Source organism: Artemia franciscana, chromosome 16 (genome assembly GCF_032884065.1).
Source record: "Artemia franciscana chromosome 16, ASM3288406v1, whole genome shotgun sequence".
Lineage (NCBI taxonomy): Eukaryota > Metazoa > Arthropoda > Branchiopoda > Anostraca > Artemiidae > Artemia > Artemia franciscana.
The window spans coordinates 1,679,116-1,703,635 of record NC_088878.1 but is presented as its reverse complement, the minus strand read 5'-3'; the positions used below and the strand labels follow the sequence as shown (position 1 = coordinate 1,703,635).

General features: G+C 27.9%; 1 protein-coding gene across 2 annotated transcripts in view; it reads right to left on the bottom strand.

Annotated features, from left to right (window-relative positions):
• Nucleotides 1-1,122: 1,122 nt before the first annotated feature.
• LOC136036889 (uncharacterized) overlaps nucleotides 1,123-24,520 on the bottom strand; it is a 137,850-nt gene continuing 114,452 nt past the window's right edge. For both annotated transcript variants that reach the window (XR_010619813.1, XM_065719252.1), the window contains one exon: nucleotides 1,123-1,464. Coding sequence is in view for 1 of the 2 variants with exons in the window: in XM_065719252.1 (XP_065575324.1) it covers nucleotides 1,452-1,464 (13 nt within the window). In the remaining variant the exon portion in view is untranslated. The remainder of the gene's footprint in view (nucleotides 1,465-24,520) is intronic.

Below are 24,520 nucleotides of genomic sequence, written 5' to 3'. Positions count from 1 at the left end.
TAATAAAAAAACTAAAAAAGCTAAAAAACTAAAAAAACTAAAAAAACTAAAAAAAGGTAAAAAACTAAAAAAAACTAAAAACTAAAAAGAAAAAAACTAAAAAAAAGGAAAATACTGAAAAATAAAAGAGAAAAAGAAAACTAAAAAAATATTAATAAATATAAAAAATATAAATATAAATATAATATAAATTAGCAATCAACAAAGCACCGAGACACAAATGACGACCGGGACACAGGGAGTATAAATGACGACCAGGACATAAGTAAAAAAAAACTAAAAAAACTAAAAAAAAATGGTAAAAACTACAAAAAAACTAAAAACTAATAAAAAAACTAAAAAATCTAAAAATCTAAATAAACTAAAAAAGAAAAAAAAGAAAAAAGGAAAAAAATAAAGGAGAAAAACAAAACTAAAAAACGAATGTATATACAGACCGGGACACCGGGATACAAATGACGACCGGGACACAGGGAATATAAATGACGACCGGGACACAGGGACACAACTACAATGGGGACGCCGGGGGGCACAGGGGGATATAAATGACGACCGGGACACCGGGACACAAGGAATATAAATGACGCCCGGGACACTCAAAGAGAAATCACAGACTGGAACACCGGGACACAAATGACGACCGGGACACAGGGAATATAAATGACGACCGGGACACAGGGACATAACTACAAAGGGGACGCCAGGGTGCACAGGGGGATATATAAATGACGGTGGCGACTCAGGGAATGGTCGATTAGCAATCACCATCAACAAAGCTCAAGGGCAATCATTAGAATCATGAGGTATAGATCTGAATACGGATTGTTTTCCCATGGACCATTATATGTTGCATGTTCAAGAGTCGGTAAACCTGACAATCTATTTACATGCACAGACAATGGGACAGCAAAGAATGTTGTATATTCGCAAGTTTTACGTAGTTAAAAACATATATATATATATATATATATATATATATATATATATATATATATATATATCACAGGTGGGACATAGGGACACAACTACAATGGCACGTAACTAATATGGCGCGTAACGACTTACGCGCGCGGGGGGGCTTGGGGGGGCGCGAAGCGCCCCCACCAACTAGGTGTTGTTTATTGTTTATTTTAGTAAATTTTTATAAAAACAAATTTTTTGTATAATCCTAATCACTAATTGCGTCAATGGCTACTTTATTGAATTTTCATTAAAACAATTCATGAATAACTAATTCTCCCTCAGAAAACAAAGTTGATTCTTCATAGATCAAGGTTAACTTCTTTTGTGTCTCCAAATCGGATTTTATCGTTCGGTCCAATGTGTTGGTCAATTCTATCTAACGCGACAACATGGAGTTCATTTCTTTGATCTTTTTGATCGGTAGATGTACGTCAAGCATCTCAGAAGATGTAACATCTCCGTTGTCTGACACAATACACAATGACGCTCTAAATGGGCAACCTGAAAGAAAGACTATCAATTGTAAAAAAAAAAAATTCATTATGTGTAAACTGTAAATTTTGGTATTGTTTAGATGTCCAATATACTTTGTGAAGTTTACGTATAATCTTAATACTTGGATTTATACTTGGAGTTTACAAAAATTCACAACCTCAGTGAAGTGTCCAAGAGTCCAGCTTCTCTCAATGCTTCATAGAAATATTTAATTTAACCATTACCTAACGGAGTCGTTACACAATTGTTAATGTCGTCATATAATCAGGCATCATCTTAAATACATAAAACACGCGTCTATAGTGCTTACCCATATGGCTTATTACACGCATATAATTCTTAAATTTAAATTCTTGTTCATTCTGTCTAATCATTGTACGCATTACTCAATTCCATGCATGATTTTTCCATTTTATTTTATATCTATATGCTATAGAATTATCTTGATATATCGGCATGCTAATATCTCAAGCATACTTGCACTTATACGTATACTTTGAAAGCATAATTCCATATTCCAACACGTTATCACTTCTATCAAGAACTACAAAATGTAATATTTTTTAATCTTCTGCCATCATGTATCACATGTATCAATGTAATTTTTCACTATTAACGAATTGATACGATAAATAGTATTCGTTAAATAATCAAAAGGATGTGCTCCTAATCCTTGTGTATATTGATCTATAAAATAAAACATTCCTTCACGTAATATTCTAACATCTAATTTTCTATATGGCCATCATATATATATATATATATATATATATATATATATATATATATATATATATATATATATATATATATATATATATATGTTCTGTATAATAGTAGTCTACATGATTTCAATTTAATCATTGTCTAAGGCAACAGTATCCTGAAGATCTAGTGGATTGCTTTTGTAATAACACTAAGGAGATTACATTGCATTCCATTGTGTTGCAAAAACATTATTATCAAGACCAAAATTTAAATGACACGTCAATTTAAAGTGTATCTTTGCATATTTTTCATTGCTGTTTAGAAACAATATGTTTTCTGAATGATTTAATCAATGATTTAGCAAATTTTAACGCACACATGTAAGTATTGGCCTTAAACTCATCGACACTAGCCAATTCTACAGATTTATCACTATAAAATATATCGTCAAACAAATAATAATAATAAAGAGTGTTATAATATCTTCAAAATCAATCAAATTATACATTTCTTATGTTTTTTCATTAAAAAGGTTATCTAAGCAATCCTAATCATTTCAGTTTGTAGCTCGTAATCTGTCATTTTAGAATATCCAAACAGGATATTATTGCTGGTAGGTACACTTGTTAATTCATGTAGCATATCAAAATTTTAGATCCATATAAATCATCAAGTAATTTTGAGACGCAAAAGCAGAAGAATTTATTGCTATAGAAAATATTTTTATGTAGGCAATCTCTGGCGATAGCCACAGATTGATTTTAAGATTATTTATCTTAAAAGGTTTAACAATGAACAATATATTTTAAACTCCTTCTTGTCACCATTTTTTATAAATTAAAAGATTTTCCCGTCGGGTTAAACGGTGGTATTTTGCCAAATTTTACGACAAGGTTACCCCAACAGAATTCCAACCTTTTTAGTTTCAAGGGTTTTTTGGGCATAATGGTAGGAGATATGTTTTTTAATAAATATGGTTTTGTTTGTCAATTTTTGGACTGATTTCGGTGCCTATATTAGATGGGCAGTTCTAAAAATTTGTATGCTTCAGACGGAACACGACATGTTCATGTATTGAGTGTATGTAGCATAGGTGCTCATCATAGAGGGCGTGCTATCCAAGATTATGCTTTTTTGGTTTTTTGACAAGTTAGCAGAGATGTATTTGCGTTACGGGTCACACTTTTAATATGGTTAGGAAAATTGCAATCACGTAAAAATAACGCTTCGGATTTTTCACCTTTTTTTTCCAACAAAATATTTATTATATACCTTTTTTTCTTGACAGAAATTGCACCATTTTGTTCTTATCTGTTATAGGGTTTTGTAATAGCATTTCTACATTTATTATCGTGGTAAACAAACAAATATTTTTTACAGAATATTAGACTTGCAAATTCTTTTAATTATTCTTGGGCCTACAAATGGGTGTAATAGCGTAAGCAACAATTAATGTTGTTAAATTTTTGAACAGTTGAATTTATAATTAATTTCTGTGCTAAAAATGGGTTCTTAACACACTGTTGAGCCTCTTTTTGATTTAGGTATGTGGGAGGTCAATAAACTCAATTGGAATATTTGACTGTTATTTTCAAAATTATTCTCAATGAACATTAAATATTGTTGTATATAGTCAGGGAGTCGAAGATTATTTAAGGTATGGTTGATGTTCATTTTACGCAAAATAAGACGGATATGTTTCCTGCATTGTTCTTTTAAAGTCGGCTGATTTGGGACAATACGAACTGTTTTGTAAATCAATTGTTTGTGAAAATATAAAGGCTTTTTACAGTCTATTATTTTTTCGCATGTAATATCTATCCCCGGTACAATTTTTGATCCAAAGTTTTCATCGTAGTTATAGCAATTAATTGTTATTTTTTTAGTTCGTTATAATCCTTTTCATACAGGTGATGTTCTGGATCGAAATCGACCAGATTTCTTATTAATATTCTAATTTATCTGGCTTTTTGACTATTTGGACTGACTTGGTTGAGTATTTATTTATTTGGTTTTGCTAGCGACATTAAGTCGAATTTTTATGTTGTTTCTTTAGGAATTTTGACCCTTTAATTGCTTTTTCTTTGCTTGGGCGGTGGCACTTAGTGCTCTTTCTCTTTCTGAGCCTTTATGCTCCTCTTGGTCTGATTCACTGTCAGTATCTAAGGAGCTAGTGCTTGTAGATTTAGTATCTCGCTCTTTGGAAGAAGACGTTCGAGATTTTCGTGTGGATCCTGCCTGTCCTTCAAAATGTCTTCTCTTCGGGAAGTAGAGGGTTTATTTATCGAATCTTCATGCTGATTTCTTTGCTCGGGAAAGTTTAAGGTTTCTTGGGAGCTAGGGGAGGAGTCAAACTTTTCTTGGGATGTCTCCATTCTTTAAAAGCCATGTCCTCAGGAGGATGGGGAATTGATTGCATCATGGTTTCCTCCCAAGGCAGCCAGTCCCTTGGTTTTACTTTTGAAACGGTTATATCATGGTACTAGTGTTCACTGGTGACCGGACTTGCTTCAAATGTACTTTGTATGGCCTTAATGGGATAATTAAGAAAATCCATGGCTTCTCGCAAAAAGTAGAATAGTAGTTAGGTAAAAGTAGAGTAGAGTTTCTAAAAAAATAGAGCCTTGGTAAAGAATTCAATTTAATAAGAACTTTATTAACCAACCAAGTTACAATTCAACCTACAAAATTAACTTTGGTTGAATTTGAAATACAGGTCAAAAGTTATTTTTTTAAACCAATTAGGTTACTTAATTTTGGGCTGGCGACAAAACAGCGCTAACATGTGGGGAACTCAAACCCTTATGCCTCAATCTAATACCATCAACCAAGCTTGTGCCATAAGTCTTGGAATATATTTATTTCAGATACTGAATTCGTAACTGGAGTTGTTGATACACAAATAAGTTTATCTTTATTATCTCTGTCATGTGAAAAATCACTAATTAACTAAATTATTTTTGCACCCTCTCTAAACTGATTTTTAACATCCTTATCAACAGTCAAAGATATTAATTTATGAACTTCATCTATTTTAAACAAAACTCTATACTGTTTTGCTGTAGATGATAAAAACTTTGAAATTGTATAAAAATATTTGGATTATCATAATAATATTAATAGGTTTTACCATTAATTTCATTGGAGAGATTTTAACTCACATTCATGGTTCCAGTTATCTTCCAATGATTTTTTTATATTATAAAAACGATCCATTTAGGATATATTAAATGTAAATTATCTATTATACTTATAGATACAAGTATTTTGCCAAATCCAGTATCCCAGTAAATCAATAAACTATTTAACTTTTCAATATTTACAAATAACTTCATAGTAAATTCTTGATAATCTTTTATTTTTTATTTCAAAATTTAAAATATATTTTGACTTATCATGATTTATATAATAATTTTATCAATTGACTGAGGTGCTTGCTATAGTCCATTTAAATACAATTTTGTTTTCTGAAATAAATGGAAAATGATGAAAAGAAATTTACAAAACTAGATAAGTGAAGTACATATATTGGTCCAACGAGTCTAGGATTTATGTTTTTGATAGTTTTACTGACATGTTATTCCCTTAATACTAATTTGTATAAAACATCAGTACCTGATTATATAACAGGCAATAAATTGCTATTATTTTCAGGATTATATATTCTTTCTTATATTATTCTTTTTATTCTTATTATTCTTTGTATAATATTAATAAAAATAAAAATAAAATGCTTGACCAAGATAGTCGATTGCTCAATACTAAACCAACACAGAACAAATTTAAAGGTTATGATATCTTTAGAAACATTACAATATTCTCATTGCCATTTATCATAGTATTTGTGTTGCTATCTAGAGTATTGTTTTATGCAGCTCAAGATAATATTGAGCCTGGAGTAACATATGGGATTACAACTTTATTATTATTATCAAACGTTGTATACAGTCCATATATAGGTTTGATGGCATTAGTACTATCATTGCTAATAATTTCAATTAATATTTATGTATACGTTGTTTATTTTTTACGTAATATAACGAATACATCAAATTCTATTAATGGAAATAGTACTCCTTTAATTACTTACATATATAGAATCGTAACAACTATATAAAAACTAGTGTAAATAAATGAATAAAACCAATTGGAGAGAACATTTGATTTCTAAAACACATAAAATTATATTATATGAAATAAACAAATGTTATGTGAGCTTTTTGGCACAAAAATAAGTGAGTTAAAAATCATTGATGAATTATTAAATAGACAAGAAATGTTACAAGTATCTAACTCTATATTTATTGATGTTAATCTAAATAACAACATTAAAGAAGAATATATTAGAAAAATAAAAATACCCTTAGATATATTTTTAGGTCCAATTGTAGCTACAATGAGTACTAATTTTATAAATGAGTTCAAAAGCAAAAATAAACACAACCCAAAAGTCAAAACCAAAATAATTACATAAGAACTGATAGGTGATATGTCTGAATTGAAAATTATTTTTTTGAATAAACTACTTAAATATAATCTTTACAAGACTAGATGATGCGTTTAATTCTTTAAAAATATTAATTGATTGTATGATATTGCATAAATTTATAAATGACTATACTTGTTAAAGAAATAAAAAAAATATTAAACTGTCAATATTTCGTAATCATAAATGTTATCTAAAGAAACATCTAAGTCAATAGAAATTGATGCTGACGTTTAACAGAATGTCAGAAAACTAAATATAAATGATTGTTCATTTTTTTAAACCCACGTTTCAATGCTGAAAGAAATATCATATCCAGAGTTAACTGAAAGAATAAAAGTAAATCAATTTTATTTATTTTCTTCTGGTGGATCCACATTAATAAGTAATTCTAACCTCAAAAACGAATCAAACAAAGTATCTTATAACGAATTGTTAAATAACATTGGTAGTAAATTAGTAGATTGGATAGATAATGTATCCATTTGATCCTTAAAATAATTTGTTTAATTTTACAAAAGATGATTTGACAATTATTGTATTAAATACATTTTGGGATATATTTAAAACATCTAATCAAAAATTAAATAAAAAAGGTGAGCAACATAATTTAATAGTCAAGATAAATACAGATAATATAGGAAAAGTAAAAGTAAATGAAACTAATATTTCACTTACGTGAGTAGTTTACACTATCATAATAATTAAATAATAAGTGATTTTTAAACATAGATTTTTTGTCATCAAAATTTTTTTTGTGTAATAAAATATCAACATACCTTTTAATACAATTATACAATGTATTAACCCAATTAATATATCCGATTTGTTTTTAATAGAATATATATTTATACCACTTACGTAATTTATAAAATCTTCATCACAAACTCTAGGTGATCCTCTAGCTACTAAATATAAATCATTAACATTAAGTAATTGACTAATATCTAATGATAATAGAATTAATACACTTCCATCCAAACTATGACCTATATCAAATTCTTTAACGGATTATGTATGTTTATTCTTAATAAAATCATCTCTTATAGTTTTATAAATATCCGAAAATCCAGAATGACATTTAAATTTGTCTTTATAAAATGATTCTTGATTTAGTTGAATGTCTTAATAATTCATTAAACATACATAAACTGCGTATGGTGAAATAAAATATTTTTAAATATTCATCAAAGCATATTTTTATAAGCTTGTTATTTTTATAATATATATAATCTATAATATAATTTTTATGAATTATGACATAAATGAAATCTAAATAAAAATTAAATTGTAATTTCATTAAAATGTTGAATATATTTTTATTAAAGATACTGATTGGCTTATTCGATTGTGAATTAACTTTAATTAAATCAATATAATGATTAAATTTTTCGTCAGAACATACATCAAATTTTTATTGGATCCACATAGCATTAATTTTGTTGTAGAGAGAAAACTATCAAATGGTTTGTAAATAATATATAATAAGGATATTAAAAGAAATATGAATAAAATAAATAGTATGAAAAAAAGTATATAATTGATATTATACATTTATTTAAAAACACTTACTATATTTTTCATCTAATGGTAAATGTATTTAATAAATCTACCATTAGAAAATTTTTGACAATTTTTTTATCTCAAACAAAATATTGTGTATGTAGTAATTTCTTAGCTTTGGTTAAATTAACTCTAAATAAATGTTCTGAACATTTTCATTTGTTTGAAAGATCTAAAATTAAAAACATGGCATTCTTTAATATCTTTAATTTAATTTTTTTATATTTGTAGTGGTTATTGCATACACATTAGCAGAGAGGAAAAAATAAAAGATATAAAAATTAGAAAGTGTATCTTCAATGAAAGAAATAATAAAATTTTTGACTTCTATAAAAATTCAAAAGCTAAAAACTTATAGATGCTGTTCAAGAAATGCTGACTATATGAGTTGTTTATTATTATTCTATCTAAATCAGAAGATGATAAATTTGGATCTGATCGTAATATTCTAAATTTATCATCGCCCCTACAAGGAGGTGAGGATCATATGATTTTATCATTTCATAATTTTCTTTATCATTACTTTGGAAAACATTGTGTGCAGACATAAATTTACGAGTTGGTAAACTCAAAACCAAATCGTTTTGTTCAATAATGACGCTGTAGGCTGTATTTGCATCTTTAATATTTAACGCCATACCAATCCCAACATTAAAATTTTTATTAATCACATTATTGTTTAAAAGCAAATCATAATTTCCAAGCTTCCTATTTATTCTAGTTACGTCATTCACATGAATACCCGAATATTATAATTCAATGTCTAAATAATATCCCCTTACATTATAGTCTTTATATAATTTTCCGTTACAATGACAAAATTCAAACATCTAGTCTTTTTTCAGTTTAACAAACTCAGAATGTTGTTTAGGTATTGCTATAGGTTATTCATTGAACAAATAACTTTGACCAAAAAAGTTTAACCTCACTAGTATCTATCATGTTTAATTATAAAATGGTTTAGTTTTCTATAATCTTTACCTGGTTTAACCATTTTAACTGTATGTATATCGTCCTCCAATGTTTTAGTGCTCTTATTATCAAGTAAAACACCTTTAATAAATTTTTATCCCTTATTTGAATTAATTTTTACTTCATTAAATTCTCTATGATCTTTAAATAGTACATTCAATAAGCGTTTAATGATTGAACTTGGATTTAAATTTAAACAAGATACTGGATATTTATACAATTCTTGTCTGTGTAAATATGGACCAACATCACTATGTGAATCCAATGCATATTTGACCTCTACAATAGAATACATATGTTTCTCGTTTTCATACATGCAATATTCTTCTGGAGTTTTTTCTATACCTATATATAATTCATTTAATTTTGGTTCATATGCATTATGTAGAAGGCTATCAGCAATATTAACATAAACCCAAAATTTATCCTATATTTCTTTTGAGTATATATTACAAATTACATAAGCACCGTAAGTTGGTAAACGTTATGTTAACTCTGGGTTATCTACATTAATTATATATACAAGCATAGTTTTATTTCTGTTTACATATCTTTTAGTTTCTATTTTATATGTGCCATCTCTAAATTGTATTTTACTGAATAAACAAGGATCGATTTCTTCTAACTTTTTTTCCTGATTTTCAAATAAACTTTCAAACGAGTATTTGTTATTTGTACAAGTATATCCCAGGCCACCATCGTTTTTTATGTAATAGTTCGTTCCTTTGTATGTATATTATATTTGTGAGAGTTTTTAACGGTATGAATATATACATATACGCATTTCCAATGTTATATAAGAAACTACCGTGATTCGTTATTTTATGCCTACTATATTTATCGTCTCGATTACAATACATGTGTACATATGCATGATGTATTGTGCCTACATGTTCAATAAACCTTATAATGTTTTTAAAATGTGGGTCTTTATTATCTTTTGTAATTCTTAATTCATTCATTTGCATCATATTTTTTATAATGTTTCTGTAGATATCCAATTTGAGAAATCTGCATTATTTGTTTTTAAATAATCTCTCGTGTAATGATGGACGCTACCCTTTGGATTATTATGTAAGAGTTTATATAATTCTTTGAAAAAGTTAGGATCTTTACTTAACAGTTAGTCAATTAATTCATATCCAAGTTTATATATATTGCAATCTTTAATATCACCATTTTTATTATTTGTGCATTTTACATATTCATGATAAGGGCTTTCATGGTTTTTATTAACATGATTATAAACAATATCATTATTAGTATATTCATTTCCATTTTTGTGTCGTGGTTTTCTATATAAAAATTGATATAACCCTTCATCAAGAATTGCATTATCTATTTGACCTTAAGTATACAAAATACAAGTATACAAAATACAAAATACATGAAATAATTCATGTATTAAGAATTGTTTACATTTAATAGTTTTGCTTACGAGTATAAATTATACAAAATAGTTTCTGTATTAGTAAAATCACTAGGAAAAAAGTGTCCACCAATTTTATCACCATCACAGCCATGTAAATATCCGCCAAATATAAATTGCTCAGATGTATTAAATATATAAACATATAACGTTTTACTACCATTTAATAATCTATCAAATTCTTCTTTACATAATATTTAAAACTTTTAAAAATTCCTCCATAATGATAATATAGAATTTTTCACTTGAATTCTTATACATTTTTTTACATTTTTCAGAATTATTATAGTGAGAAATTATTTTCAATCTAAGTAATAGTAGCTCCGATGTTTTTTTAAAAATATGATTTCTCTTTAAATAATCCAACATAATATAATAAAAAGTATTGCTTTCAAACTTATATAATACTTATTAGATAAATTGCCATCTTGTATTGAAAAATTTCTTTTATATATTTTAACGCTAACAACACCTTTTTGTTTATCTGAAATGTTTAAATAATCAACCATTTAATTTAAATTTTCAATGTGGCAGTTTTTACACGTAAATCGTATACTTAAATTATTTTTTATAATATTGATTCTGTCCCAGTCTTTTTTATCATTTACTATTTTTTTAACGCCTCTAAAGACATTCATTAATAAATTAAAAATCTGTTTTCGAATATCGTAGAGTGTTTATTATATTTAGAAAATATTTGTAGTTTTTTTAATTGATTTTATATCGATTTTATCTCGTTTATGCTATTCATAATATTAATTATAAAAAAAATCATACAATTCTTTATTAGAAGTATTTATCATTTCAAAATGTTTATGACAATATTTATTTTTATAAATGGATAATGTATCCTTAGAGTTCTGGCATACGTTAACAGATGATATTAGTGATTTAGTTTTTATATTTATAGTTTCATAAATAATCTTTTTTATATTCTCATCATAATATATTGAATTTATTGTTCTAAAATTGTTTGGTAATTAATTTTTTATCATATTTTTCATTACATCTATTTTATCATCCATTTCTTTAATTATTACTTCATCGTTTAATAGATTTTTAGTTATGTTTTTTATAATATACATTTTCTTAATGAATATAAGAATTTTTAATAAATTTAAATTCTCAAATGACTGGATAAAATGAAAATTTTATCTTTATAAAATAATGTAGCATTTTTATTATCTCTTATTATCTGTTAAGAATTCAGAGAAGTTTTCATCACTTTGGTTTTCGATAAATGTGTTTTTATCATAATATAAAATCACAGAATAATTTTTAGCTTCTAATTGCATGAGTTTTTCGTTCACTGAAACTAAAGAGTCAGGGTTTATAATATCATCAATAACATTAGATAAATATAAAAATCTATTAACAGTAACATGTTTTTCATATTTAAGAAAGTATAGCTCATACCCATTGTCAATTTTAGGTAATGCATTTGCACATTTTTTTAATCCTTGGATATGATACTTTTGTTTTCCATAACAATATGGAATGCATTTTTCATAATTAGCAGCTTTAACAAATCCAATATAACCATGACCCATTGCATATTGATTATTATTACTATAGGCATCTATTGAAATATCCTTGAGGGTTTCGTCCCGTTCTATAGGTATGTAGAAATAATTAGAGATCTCTCAATATTTACTAAAATCTATATTGTTGTGAACTGTAATTGATATTTTTTTTAATTGACACATTCTAGATATATATTTATTTTCTACTTTAATAATTGGTCGTTAAATTTATTTTTTGGATTTATCTTTTCTGGGAATTTGGCATATTAATATTTGATATATGCTAATGTTAATAAAGTTATGTATGTGAACTAATCTTTAAATCATCTGATGCAGTTATTAAAGTTGTACGCTTATTTAAAGGCTTATATATTCTAAAACATATATTTCAAGTCGTATTTCCAGAAAAAATAGACTTGAAATAAATATCAAATACAAAATCTGAAGAAATATGAATTCCAGTAAAATATATAGTAGTATAATAATCGATAGTTGTAGATTTATCAAATATATAAAAATTATTTGTATTTTGCCATTCAATCATATCATCAAATTCATAAACTAACAATTATTCTTAGATATAGAAACTGATTTTTCTAATTAAAAATCTTTATAAAAAGTTTTAGCTTCATTGTCATTTAATTTAATAATCTTAAATAGTTAACAGCTCACCACTTATTATAATTTTTTTCATCTTTAGTAAATGCTTTTTTTTCTTGTATTTTGTAAGAAATTATAAATTAACATTGAGTCAGTTTTTATATCGAACTCGGATCCTTTCTGTATCTTGACCTTTATTTTAAAATCTGTTGTTCTTAAAGTCTCTTTCAAGTATTTAATCAATTTCATAATTCTAAAAACATTATCATGCAGTGCTAGATTATATTCGCTACTAAACATGGCATCTCTACTATTTAATAATGCTAAATTATCATTAAATATATTATATATATATATATATATATATATATATATATTGTATTTATTACTAGATATATTGTATATTGTATATAAATATTTACATCGTTGTAGCCGTATTCTATATTATTATTATAAGAGTAAACTAATTAAAATTATCGATTTTAATAGTTTTTTCTATGCACTTTTAATTCTATTAACGTTAAAGTTAAAAGAAAATGATTTATTAAAAACTCCAATTCAATATCAAAGTTAAGTGAGTTGTATCTATTCTCATCATAGTTGTTATGTGTTGATAAAATATAACCATTTTTTAATACATTACCTTACCCATAATATAACAATAATTGTTGATAAATTTTATAATTATTATAATCCATTTATTTACAAGTATACTTTAAAAAGGTTTTTGGTTTGTTTATATCAAATTTAAAATCAGTTTTTGTTAAAAAATGAATTGCATCATTAGCATTAAACATTATTTTTCTACCATAGAGTTTTGAAAATTTTTTTCATAATTGAGTTTATTTTTTTATTACCATCGTTATCGAATCTAACAGATAAAGAATCTTGTACATTTAAAATTGACTTTAATCCTGTGATGAAGATCATGCTTTGTTTATTTCTATAATCTTTTCTAGTACACCATCATCATCAACATTTACTTCTTCATAATAGTTTTTATTTTTTTACATTTCTTCAATGTCAAAAATAAATGCATCATCATTCAGCAAGCTCATATTTTCCTTTATTTAGTAAACAATGAAAGACGATTATCACAAATATATTAAGTTTTCACTGAGTGAAATTTCAGCTATTGAAATGAAGGGACTTTGAAATAATAACAAAATGATAAATTTATTATTTGTAGATTAATTATTATGATTCTATTTTTCCGTCATGTTTATAATTTTTTAAACAAATATTGATAAAGACTTTAGTGTTAATATACTACTTAATAAAATTCATAATTTATGTTCCCTACATAAAAATAAAGATATAAACATTTTATTTCCTTCTAAGCCCAACAGAATTTTGTACGTTAGGATGATGTTTATTGATGATTTTAGTGTTGAAAAAAAATCATTACAGTGCAAGTTTATACATGATGGTTATATCAAATCAGATAAAATGTATAGAACAACTTATGTTACTACCGATTCGTTGTGCATTAAATATGATCAACAAATTTTTGTTACAGTGAGTGTGATTCTAAAATGGCAGATATTATTTTCACTGTACCATATAAAATATTGTCATCTATTATTGATAAAAATAAACTATTTAAATCCGATTTCATTGCATTGAATATTTTTAAAGGTCGTTTTGGATTTAAAATCAAGTCAACAGAGAATCAGATTGATGATTCAGAAAATGAGATAAGTTTATTCAATAAAACTAATTTTGGTGATACAAAACTATTGACCAAATCTAAAGATTTAACATTTAGAAATTAAAACAGGTTTAATTTCCATAAAGCAGTGAACAAAAATAAAATATATCAACTAAACTTTAAGTGAAAAAAAAAATACTCAGAATATTTCAACCCCACGTCCGGGAGCCTTTCTCAAGGGAAACAAATTGAAAAAAATTACAAACCGACAATTTAAGACTTTCTTAAGACATGAAAAAAAATACCATGACCAATAAAACACCAAGAAAAAAAATATAATCAATAAAATAAATAAGAACAACTGACATTATAAAACAAAACTCCTGCACTGACGGTGATAACTTTAGAATAAAACTTTAGCAACTGTATATAATGAAACTTTCCTCTGCAACATTCGGTGCATAAATGAAAATCTATTAAAAAAGAAAATTATAAATACTTGCAACAAAACAAAAGTAGGTCACCAAACCCCAAATCCAATCAAAATCTTACAGGTTAATGAAATAAAGTTATAAATTATAAATTGAATGAATTTTTTCATTTGCTAGTTCAGCTGTAGTCCGTTGAGTTCATACAGCATTGACCTTGTTTTGACTTCCGTTCGCAAGGTTATTACTTGTTTCGGGACAATTTCAAATCAGTACTCGTTGAAGTTTTTGACTTGTCTTTAATTAAACTATCATAAATTGATTTTATCTTAAAATCCTCTTCATCTCTATTAATACTAATACCACCATAGATAATCTTTTTTATTTCTATAATTTCTCTGAATTTGAAAGTCCTACAGACTCATCAACAATTTTTGTCTGATCAAAAAAAATACTGTGATGAGAAAAATTATACACGTGTTCCGCTATAGCGGATTCAAATGTTTTAGGTTTTTTATTCTGTCTTAGTGAGCAATCTATCGCATTTTTGTGTTGCTGTAGCCTATTTTGTAAATTCTGCTGTGTTCTACCTAGATAAAATTTACCACAAGAGCATGTAATTTTGTATACCCCCTGTTGTATATTTCTTGGAACTTTATCTTTTCCATTATTTAGCCATGAGTTTATATTTTGTCCTGATTTAAACGCTGTTTTTATATTATATTTTTTTAATTCTCTCATCAATTTCTGGGACAACATTGGGATATAAGGCAAAGTTATGTAATTTGTTTTTAATTTGATCCATTTTCTTCTAATATTATAGGTCCCAGTAACTTTTTTTCCTTTTTTCAATTATTTGAGAAATAATATCTTTGTGATATCCATTTCCGACTAAAATATCCTTAATAAAAATTAATCCACTACTCAGGTATTCTGGTAAAGCTAATTTTAACACTCTATCAACTAAAGAAATAACTACCCCCTTTTTTACTTGGATCGGGTGACTTGATACGAAAGACAAATAGCGGATGTTATTAGTTGGTTTACGGTAAATTGAAAAAACTAGTTCATTACTCTTTCTATGGATCCAAATATCCAGAAACAGTAACTTATTCTCTGTTTCATTTTCAATTGTAAAAACTAATCCCCCAACCAAATTACTTAAATGTTCCAGAAAACCTTCAATTTGTGATTCCCAGAATTCCAATTAACTAAAACATTATCCATATATCTGCCCCAAAACTTAGGTTAAAAAAAATATGTATCAATAGCTAAAGTTTCTACATACTCTGCATAAAAATTTGCTAACATTGTTCTTTGGTTAACTCCTTTTTGCTTAAATTAATCATACCTGATCCTTTATCGAAATTAAACTCGTTTTTTCTTTACTCAATTTTTCGTAAATGGAAAAGCAGTTTGGTCTAAGAAATTATTTACGTCGAGCCTACGGGTAGCAAAAGACCAATTCAATTTTAGTATTTTTGAATTTAGCACAAAAACATTCAAATATAATTACACAACAAAAGTTTTAGGAAAGTGTAAAGTAAACAAAATAATTCCAAAATAGTTCCGTTTTAAGTATTATATATATAATGATATATATAATATAATATTATATATATATAATATAATAATACATATAATGAGACTAATCACACGAGAAAGGTAAATTTTCTAAATTTAAACCATGTATTGAACAATAAACGTTTCCAAAGATCACAAGTTGTAAAAGAAATAGATCTTTTAGAAAATACACTTTGCGGGTTTCTTAATCCGTATGATTTTCAACAAATTATATCAATTTTTAAAAATTCTTTTGAACATGTTTTAAGGTTATCGAAGGAAAGATTAAACCAAAATTGTTTGCAAATTAAAAGGGAACGTGAAAGACAAAATATTTCAACTAATAAATCTAAACATTTCCCAGGACCACGTGTGATTAATTTAAGCAAAAAAGAGTTAACCAAAGAACAAAAGGAAATCCTTGGAAAAGGCATAAAACTTGGACTATCTCCTTAAAAAGTACCGGTAGAAGAAATAATTTCAAAGATTGAGACGGGGATTCATGTGTTTTCAAAGGATTTTAAAATGGTAGATGATTTAAGACTGGGAGTCATAAATATTTTAAAAGATTTTGGCAATTTTCAAGAAAAGCTTAAGAACAGATACAAAAATTTTAAAGAATTTATAAAAAGATGATTCTCTAACAATAACGAAAGCTGATAAGAGCATTACGGTAGTAATCCTAGAAAAAAGATGATTATGATAGTAAAATAGAAACAATTCTAAAAGATATTTCAACATACAAAAAACTTAACTCAGACACAACTGAATCTTTTGTTTCAAAATTAAGAAAGGATTTAGAAGACCTTAAAAATAATCAAACTATTATACCAAAGATGTACTATAAGTTCTTTCCGAGGGGATCAGTTTGCCCAAGAATACAAGGTTTGCCAAAAATACATTAAACCTGCATTCCTTATACATTTTGCTTGGGCCCACATTTCAACCAAACCTTTAAAAGTTGATTTATAAAAGAGTCAACTAATCTAAAAAATTAATAGGTGTTCGTCTTAATTAGATTTTATTTTATGAAAACACAGTAAATAATGTTCAGTAAATCTATCTTTAAATCGCGTGTTACCCAAGACTCATTAATTCTTTTAACAATGAACAATACTTTAATGTTTGAATTTGCAGTTACAGAACGTCTTCAAATATTTGTATATGCATTATCTTTCGTAGAGCCTTGTACAACTATAGATGAAGCAATAAGAAATGTGGAAATCTTGAGTGTATTTGAGGATCTAAACATGTGTAAAAAAGTATTAAAGTTATAGGAACGGTTTCTTAGGAATGGTAGTATTTAGAATTCAATGTTATTCAAGTGTGTAAATGTTAAGTGTCACTTTGAGATTGATTATTCTCTGCCCGACCGACTTCCAACCTATAAATTGGATTAATTTTATCGTTATAAAAAAAAATTTTTGAAAAATCTAAAACCTACTGATGCTATTGGAGGAGCTCTTTGACTTGTTACAAAATCTGGTATAGAAAGAGTTGTTTTTTTACGGCAATTTTTTTCTCAAAATTTAGTTAAATAAAAATAAAGAACCTTAGATAACTTTCTATTGTAATGAGATAGTTCATTCTAATCTTAGGAGTCCACTGAATAATAGAAGATATCCTTACTACAATGTCGGTAAGCCAGAAGTCGAGCTCCACTATGCCAACAATTCGCCACAGAGAAGTTACGACGAAATGGACGTAGAAGTTATAAAAGATCATTATGCTTGTGCAAGAGGTTTTGGCAAAATAAAGAGAAGCACAGACGGTAGAGGACATTCATGCCTTATAGAAGTCAATTCGACCAAATTTATTTTTTATGCTGTGAGGATTAATGTTTTTCCTCCAATATTAAAATTCCGGCTTTATAAATTAACAAAGATAGTCCCTGAAAAATACAAAAAGAAATAGAGAAACTAGAACAAACTAGTCAGACCTGTTTGCATGACAAGAATTAAAAGAAACTAGTCGATACTATCTTTTGAAAACTGAAAAAAAATATTATGTAAAAACAGAACAAACTCTTGTATGCTCTTTTACAAGACTTGAAGAAAGTGTTCTGTCTTTTTCATCCAGCCACAGAGTTGTACGCTGTGTCACCCCTCACCAATCTAGTGAATTCTATTTTAAAGTGCATTCAAAAAATTCCTTTATTCTTGAGCATAAGCAAATGCCATACGTTGATAATTTTCTGACGACTTATGACTTATGTTTCTGTTTCCTTTTTCTTGTTTCTAATCGGTTTGCAATTTCTGTTTTTTGTTTGAATCTTTTCTTTTTTTTCATTTTCTGGTTATTGATTGCAAGTAGCGTTGCATTGGAGTCTAACAACTTTTGTTGAATTTGTGATACCTGACGTAAAGTGAATAAAACTGTATTTACATGTTCTAAAAAACAAGATTTACATGCAACAAAATCAATCCAACATTAAAGCATTCTGATCAATAAAGCAACTAAAGAAGTCTGATTAGGTTTCAACCTTTTGGTTATTGTTGGTAATTAAATAGACCTTCAAAGAAACCGGGTACACTAACCGCAGTGATGATGGTGGTAATGCCTTGGGATTAAATATTTCATACCTTAACAGTGACAGTCAGAACTTAGTGCCTACACAAAGAGGCGCTTCAAAAGAAGTATTCATGATTCGAGCAGCACTGCTAAAAAGATGAATGCTGGTTAAAATTTTTAAGTTTCTTCCAGGTCGAACCTTTTTTTTTCAAGCTATCTGCAAGGCATGTAATCTTAATCAATCCGTCGTAAGGCGTAATTATGTCCAGTAGACCAGAAGTCTTACCATGATGAAAACGTGCTGTACCCGAAAAGTCAGAATGCAACTTCTGAAAACGAAACCGTCATGGCGATAATTCCGAAAGTTTTAATGTCACAGCGGGAATTGATCCATTCTGGAAGCTCCCATTGCAGTTCTTCACCTGTTGAACATGGTAATTATGGTACCTAATAGGTATAAATATGCTTTGTCAGACAAAGTTAGGGTGATCTAGGAATTGCAGCGGCTTGGTGAATTGATAGATGAGGTAATATATGAACCTATAGCTGTTTCTTATATTCAAAAAGCTTATGACTATGCACCTATATTTTACAATAATCCAACTCTTTATTTAGAACTTGATATTGGGTTAATACTTTTGGTAATGAATTCTTTTGAAGAAATTTTACAATTAAAGGACTGAGCTTTTGATAAAGAAAGGGTTGATGATCCAAAACTTGTATATGACTTTACGCTACTATGTTGGTTTTGTGTGAATTTAGCGAAACGGCCGTCTTTTTTTCTCTGCGCTCTGAAATAAAAATGAATTTTAAAAGTATTATGGGGAATACGAATAATCGTAGGTACAACAATTTGGATCCACAAACTTGGTCTGAAACAAGAAGTATCAACCTAAAGCCTTAAAGTTGAAAATATACTGCGTGAACAAAGAGTCGTTAAGCATATAATGGAGATAAAAATGTGAAGATGTTGTTGATAAACAACACTTTGATTTCATAACAATTCTTTATCAAAAGAAATCCGCATGGATTTTACATATGTAAAATCGCGCATGGAGTCTGAAAAATTAGTGAATGAAGAGTGATACGCCGGTGTTGGTTTGGGACGTAAAGCTGGGTTATTTGAAGAGAGTTTGTTTGGGGGGAATCCATTCGATTTCTTTACATCATTTCATACGTATTTCTTGACTATGATATACAAATTAAAAAATTTGTGCTGCAACAAGTATGGAGAGGTTAATGAGCTTGAAGGTATAATGGCTTCGTCGTAATTAGTAGCTTTTAAATAGACAAATGTATCTGACTTTTTTTATGAAAAAATTATAATGAACACTATAAAAACAATGAGTGCAATTTTAGGTTATTCAGGAATTGATGTGTAAAAAGATTTAGAAAAATGTGGTGTATCTAGAGGACCTATAAAAAATTCTTAGATAAACAAAAACCCCACTTTGATACAACTTGATATGTTGGATCATGATATTGGAACTGACTACTTATAGATAAAGTGAGTAAAGAGTTACGTAAAGAATAGAATTTTTTTGAGAAACAGAATTTTACAAAACACCATGTTTTTCAAAATGTCACATGGTCTAGCTTGGGATACCCCTAAAAGCATATTACGAATATTAGCAATCAGTCTGTAAGTTCGACAACAAAAGTTGCTCCAGTCGAAGTGGAGTTTACTGATAAAGAAAAGACTCGGAAAGTCTATAAAGCAAAAGCATCATTTACGGGTAATGGTATATTTACTGGTGAAGCACTTAAAAAAGTAAACGTGATTTACTGAGTGCGGCTAAAGAGAAATATGGAAATAAAAATTCGTGGTCTGACCGAGGCCAGATTCTTGCAAAATCATCTTGTCAAAGACATGTGAAGAAAACTCGATTCTTATCTGAAAGTATGTAATAAATATTTGTATTGTTGGTTCGTTTGTTTTTTGTTTTGTTCCTTGTTTATTTATTTATTCTCTTTTTTTCACTTATTTCTTTACTCTTTTGTTATTCTGTTTTTTATTGTATTTTGTTTATAGTTTTATTTATATTTTTATTTTCTTTCTCCCATTTAGAAATCCAAGCGTTATAGTATTTCCTTTTCTTATTATTATGAGATCGATATTTGAAATGCGATGAGTAAGCAGAATTCTGGAAGATCAAAAGTGGCACAGTATGAATGCGAGGCATTTGATATTGATGAAATTTTACTGTGTGATATAGCGTAAGAAAAGTCAGAAATTAGTTTTAAACCAGCGAAGCCGAGCAGATACATTTACAGTTTAGGAACCACTTCTTCAAAGGATGATTTTTTTTGGTGTAACTGAAATTGTCACATTACATCTTCGTCTGCTGTAATAGTTGAGTTTCTTATTTCCCAAAAACGAATCCAATTATTAGGCCTCTCTGAAACAATTCTTGGTAAGGATAGTCCATTCTTGTCTTACGATTTTTTGGGTTATCATCTTGAATCAAGAAGTCGTTCAGTATTGGATAGAAGAGACCTAGCACTTTTAGTTGGAGAAACATATAAGCATAAATTTCGTGTTGATATGAATATTTGGATTAAAGGTAAGTTTAAATGCTTATCATTAGAAATGGATATTATTGGTAGATAATTTTTATTTATTCTGATTTATAAACCTCCGAGCGCATCGTTTGGAGATTTTAAGCATTTTTTTGAATCTTTAATGGGTATAGTGAGTAGTTTAAGGCTTGAATATGTTTGTATGGGACATTTTAAGAATTTAATTTGTTTGAATTTAGATTTTTTAAATCTTACGCTGCCTTATAATCAGCATCCTGAAGCGACTATTCCAACAAGACTTAGCATGCATAGACACTTATTGATAATCTTTTCGTCACTGGGAAAAGAATACGAATAACAAACGCGGATATAATACTAATCCCTGTATCGGATCACCTCTCAATATTCGCATGTTTGAAAGTGACTACTAGACAGAGATTTAAAGGTCAGCAACTGAGCTTTATTAAAGCAAGAGTTTTGAAAGCAAATAATATGAAAAAGTTATCTGACAAAATGAAAGTTATATCATGGGAAACTGTACTTGAGGAAAAAAACCCATTTCAAAAAGTTTTACATCACTTTGATCCAAATTTATGAAAGGGCATGTGAAACCGTAAAACTGAAAAACAATTCTCCTAGAAAACCATGGGTTGATGAGGAACTTTTATATATGATAAAGCATAGAAAGTACCTGTTTAAGCATTATTCAGGTCAGCCAAATGATGATAATCTTGCTCAGTTTATAGAAAATAGAAATAAAACAAAATCTCTCAGAAGGAGAAAAACGAAAAATTATTATACAACTTATTTTGAAGAAAATAAAAATGATCCAAAGAAGAAATAAAAAGCTATAAATGAAGTCATAAAAGAAACGAAGAAAAAACAAATTATAACTATTCAAACGAATGATAGGATTGCTGATAACCCAATTGAAGTAGCTGAACTGTTCGCAGACCATTTTTTGAACATCGGGAAAACGGTCTGAAGCATAACTACTAGCGGCCAACCATCGAAATTAGAGTTTGAAGACAATAGAGGCACCAATGGAATATTAAACCGTATACACAAACAAGGTGAATAAAATTGTAGCACCAGCTAAGTCAAACAGCGCAGGAATAGATGGACTAAATTTACGAGCTTTTAAATCCATACCACCCACAATAGTGCCCATGTTAGTCTATCTGATAAAGCTATCTTTTAAAGAAAAACGGATCGCTTTCTGACATCTCAAGCTGGAGACCCATATCGATTTTGCCACTTTTATCCAAAATTTATGAAAAACAAGGCATAAAAGACTTTATGAGTGTGTAACAAAACGGGGATTTTTATCAGAGACACAATTTAATTTCAGGATATCTCATTCAACTGTGAATGCTCTGGAGGATCTGATGGATACAATAAATAATGAACTAGATAAAAGGAATTTTTGTATGTTGATTTTTATAGATTTTAAAGAAGCTTTTGATACAGTAGATTTTAGCATTTTATTGAAAAGATTACTTTGCCTAAGAATAAAGGAATGATTTTTTTTACATGGTTTGAATCTTATTTGAGTGGGAGGCTTTTAAAAGTGATATTAGATTGTACGGTTTCTAAATATTAACCAATTACTTGTGGAGTTCCAGAGGGTTTAGTCTTAGGTTCGCTATTATATCTTATATATTGTGATATAATGCGATTTTACATACCACGAGCAAAATTCACTTAATTTGCAGATGGTACTGCACTTACACTTACAGGAAAGACTTTCAATAAACATAATAATAATGCTAGTGAAGCATTAAAAAGACTACATGCATTTGTTTCTCTAAGTCGGTATTCAATAAATAAAACCAAAAAAAAAAATTTTATATTCACTGGAATAGGAACAGCACCTATCATTTCTCCATGAGATATTATATATAACGGAACTACTCTAACGGACGTTCAAAAAACTCAATATCTGGAATATATAGGGGACGATAAACGCGGCTGAAAAAAATAAAGTGACGTGATTTCATGTAAAGTGTCAAGAGGTGTTGGGATGCTGCATAAACTTAAATATTTTTGTCCAACTAAAGTACTACTGTCATTGTACCATTCGTTAGTATCGTCATATATTAATTATGGATGTAAGACATGGGCAAGAAATTTTTACACAAATTAAAAGAGAGTACAGGTACAGAAAAAAAAGCAGTTCGGATTATTGGAAATTATGACCGAAGAACTGATAGTACGTTAAGTATATTTAAAAAGTTGAATTTATTAAATATAGGTCAAATTTGAGATACGCAGACAGGCATTTTTGTTTTTCAGTGCTCTAATAATTTAGGACTTGATATTTTCAAAAGTTATTTAAAACACAATTCGTTTTACCATCAGTATTTTACTCGACATGGAAATAATCTGATTAATGAAGCGGAAACCCAACGCAATTGGAACATGTGAAAAGACACATATGCTCGACAATTTAGAATGCATTCCCAGAGTACATAAGGGAGTCTGAGAGTCTCCCACAGCTTAAGTGCCGGTTAAAAATGTATTTTATGAATGATAAATGATCAAAATTGTGAAGAGAAGCGTATTGAATGAGAGTGGGCTATCCAGAATTTTTCAGGCCTGGTTAGTTATATGAAATATTATATATTTTTGTTCTTTTCTTTTTTGTGTATTTGATGAGTGAGCATTATTGATGATTACAATAATATGAATGTATTCGCTAGTATAGGCCAGAACGGCCTTTTTGCGACTAATTGATATTTACGTGATATAAAGGTTTTAAATAAAATCTATACGCCTTTACTGAGATCTCAGTTAAAATCAAAAAAATTGATTGACTTTTTCCATTATGCCTTTATATAATTCAGATTCATTATCTTTGGGATATTGCAATTGTTTTGATTTTATATGATCGCGTATAACACAATTTCCTTCAAGAAACAATCTATGTATCTTTCTATCTTTATTATAACTTACAGAATAATTTTTTTTATTGGTTTCTGTTAATGCCTTTTCACCTTTTTTTTTAATTAATGCGAAAGAACACAGAATTTTCATTATTTGGTTTAAGTTTTTAAAACAATTTTTTCAAATTCACTTTTTTTTTATTGTTTTCAATTTTCGATTTGC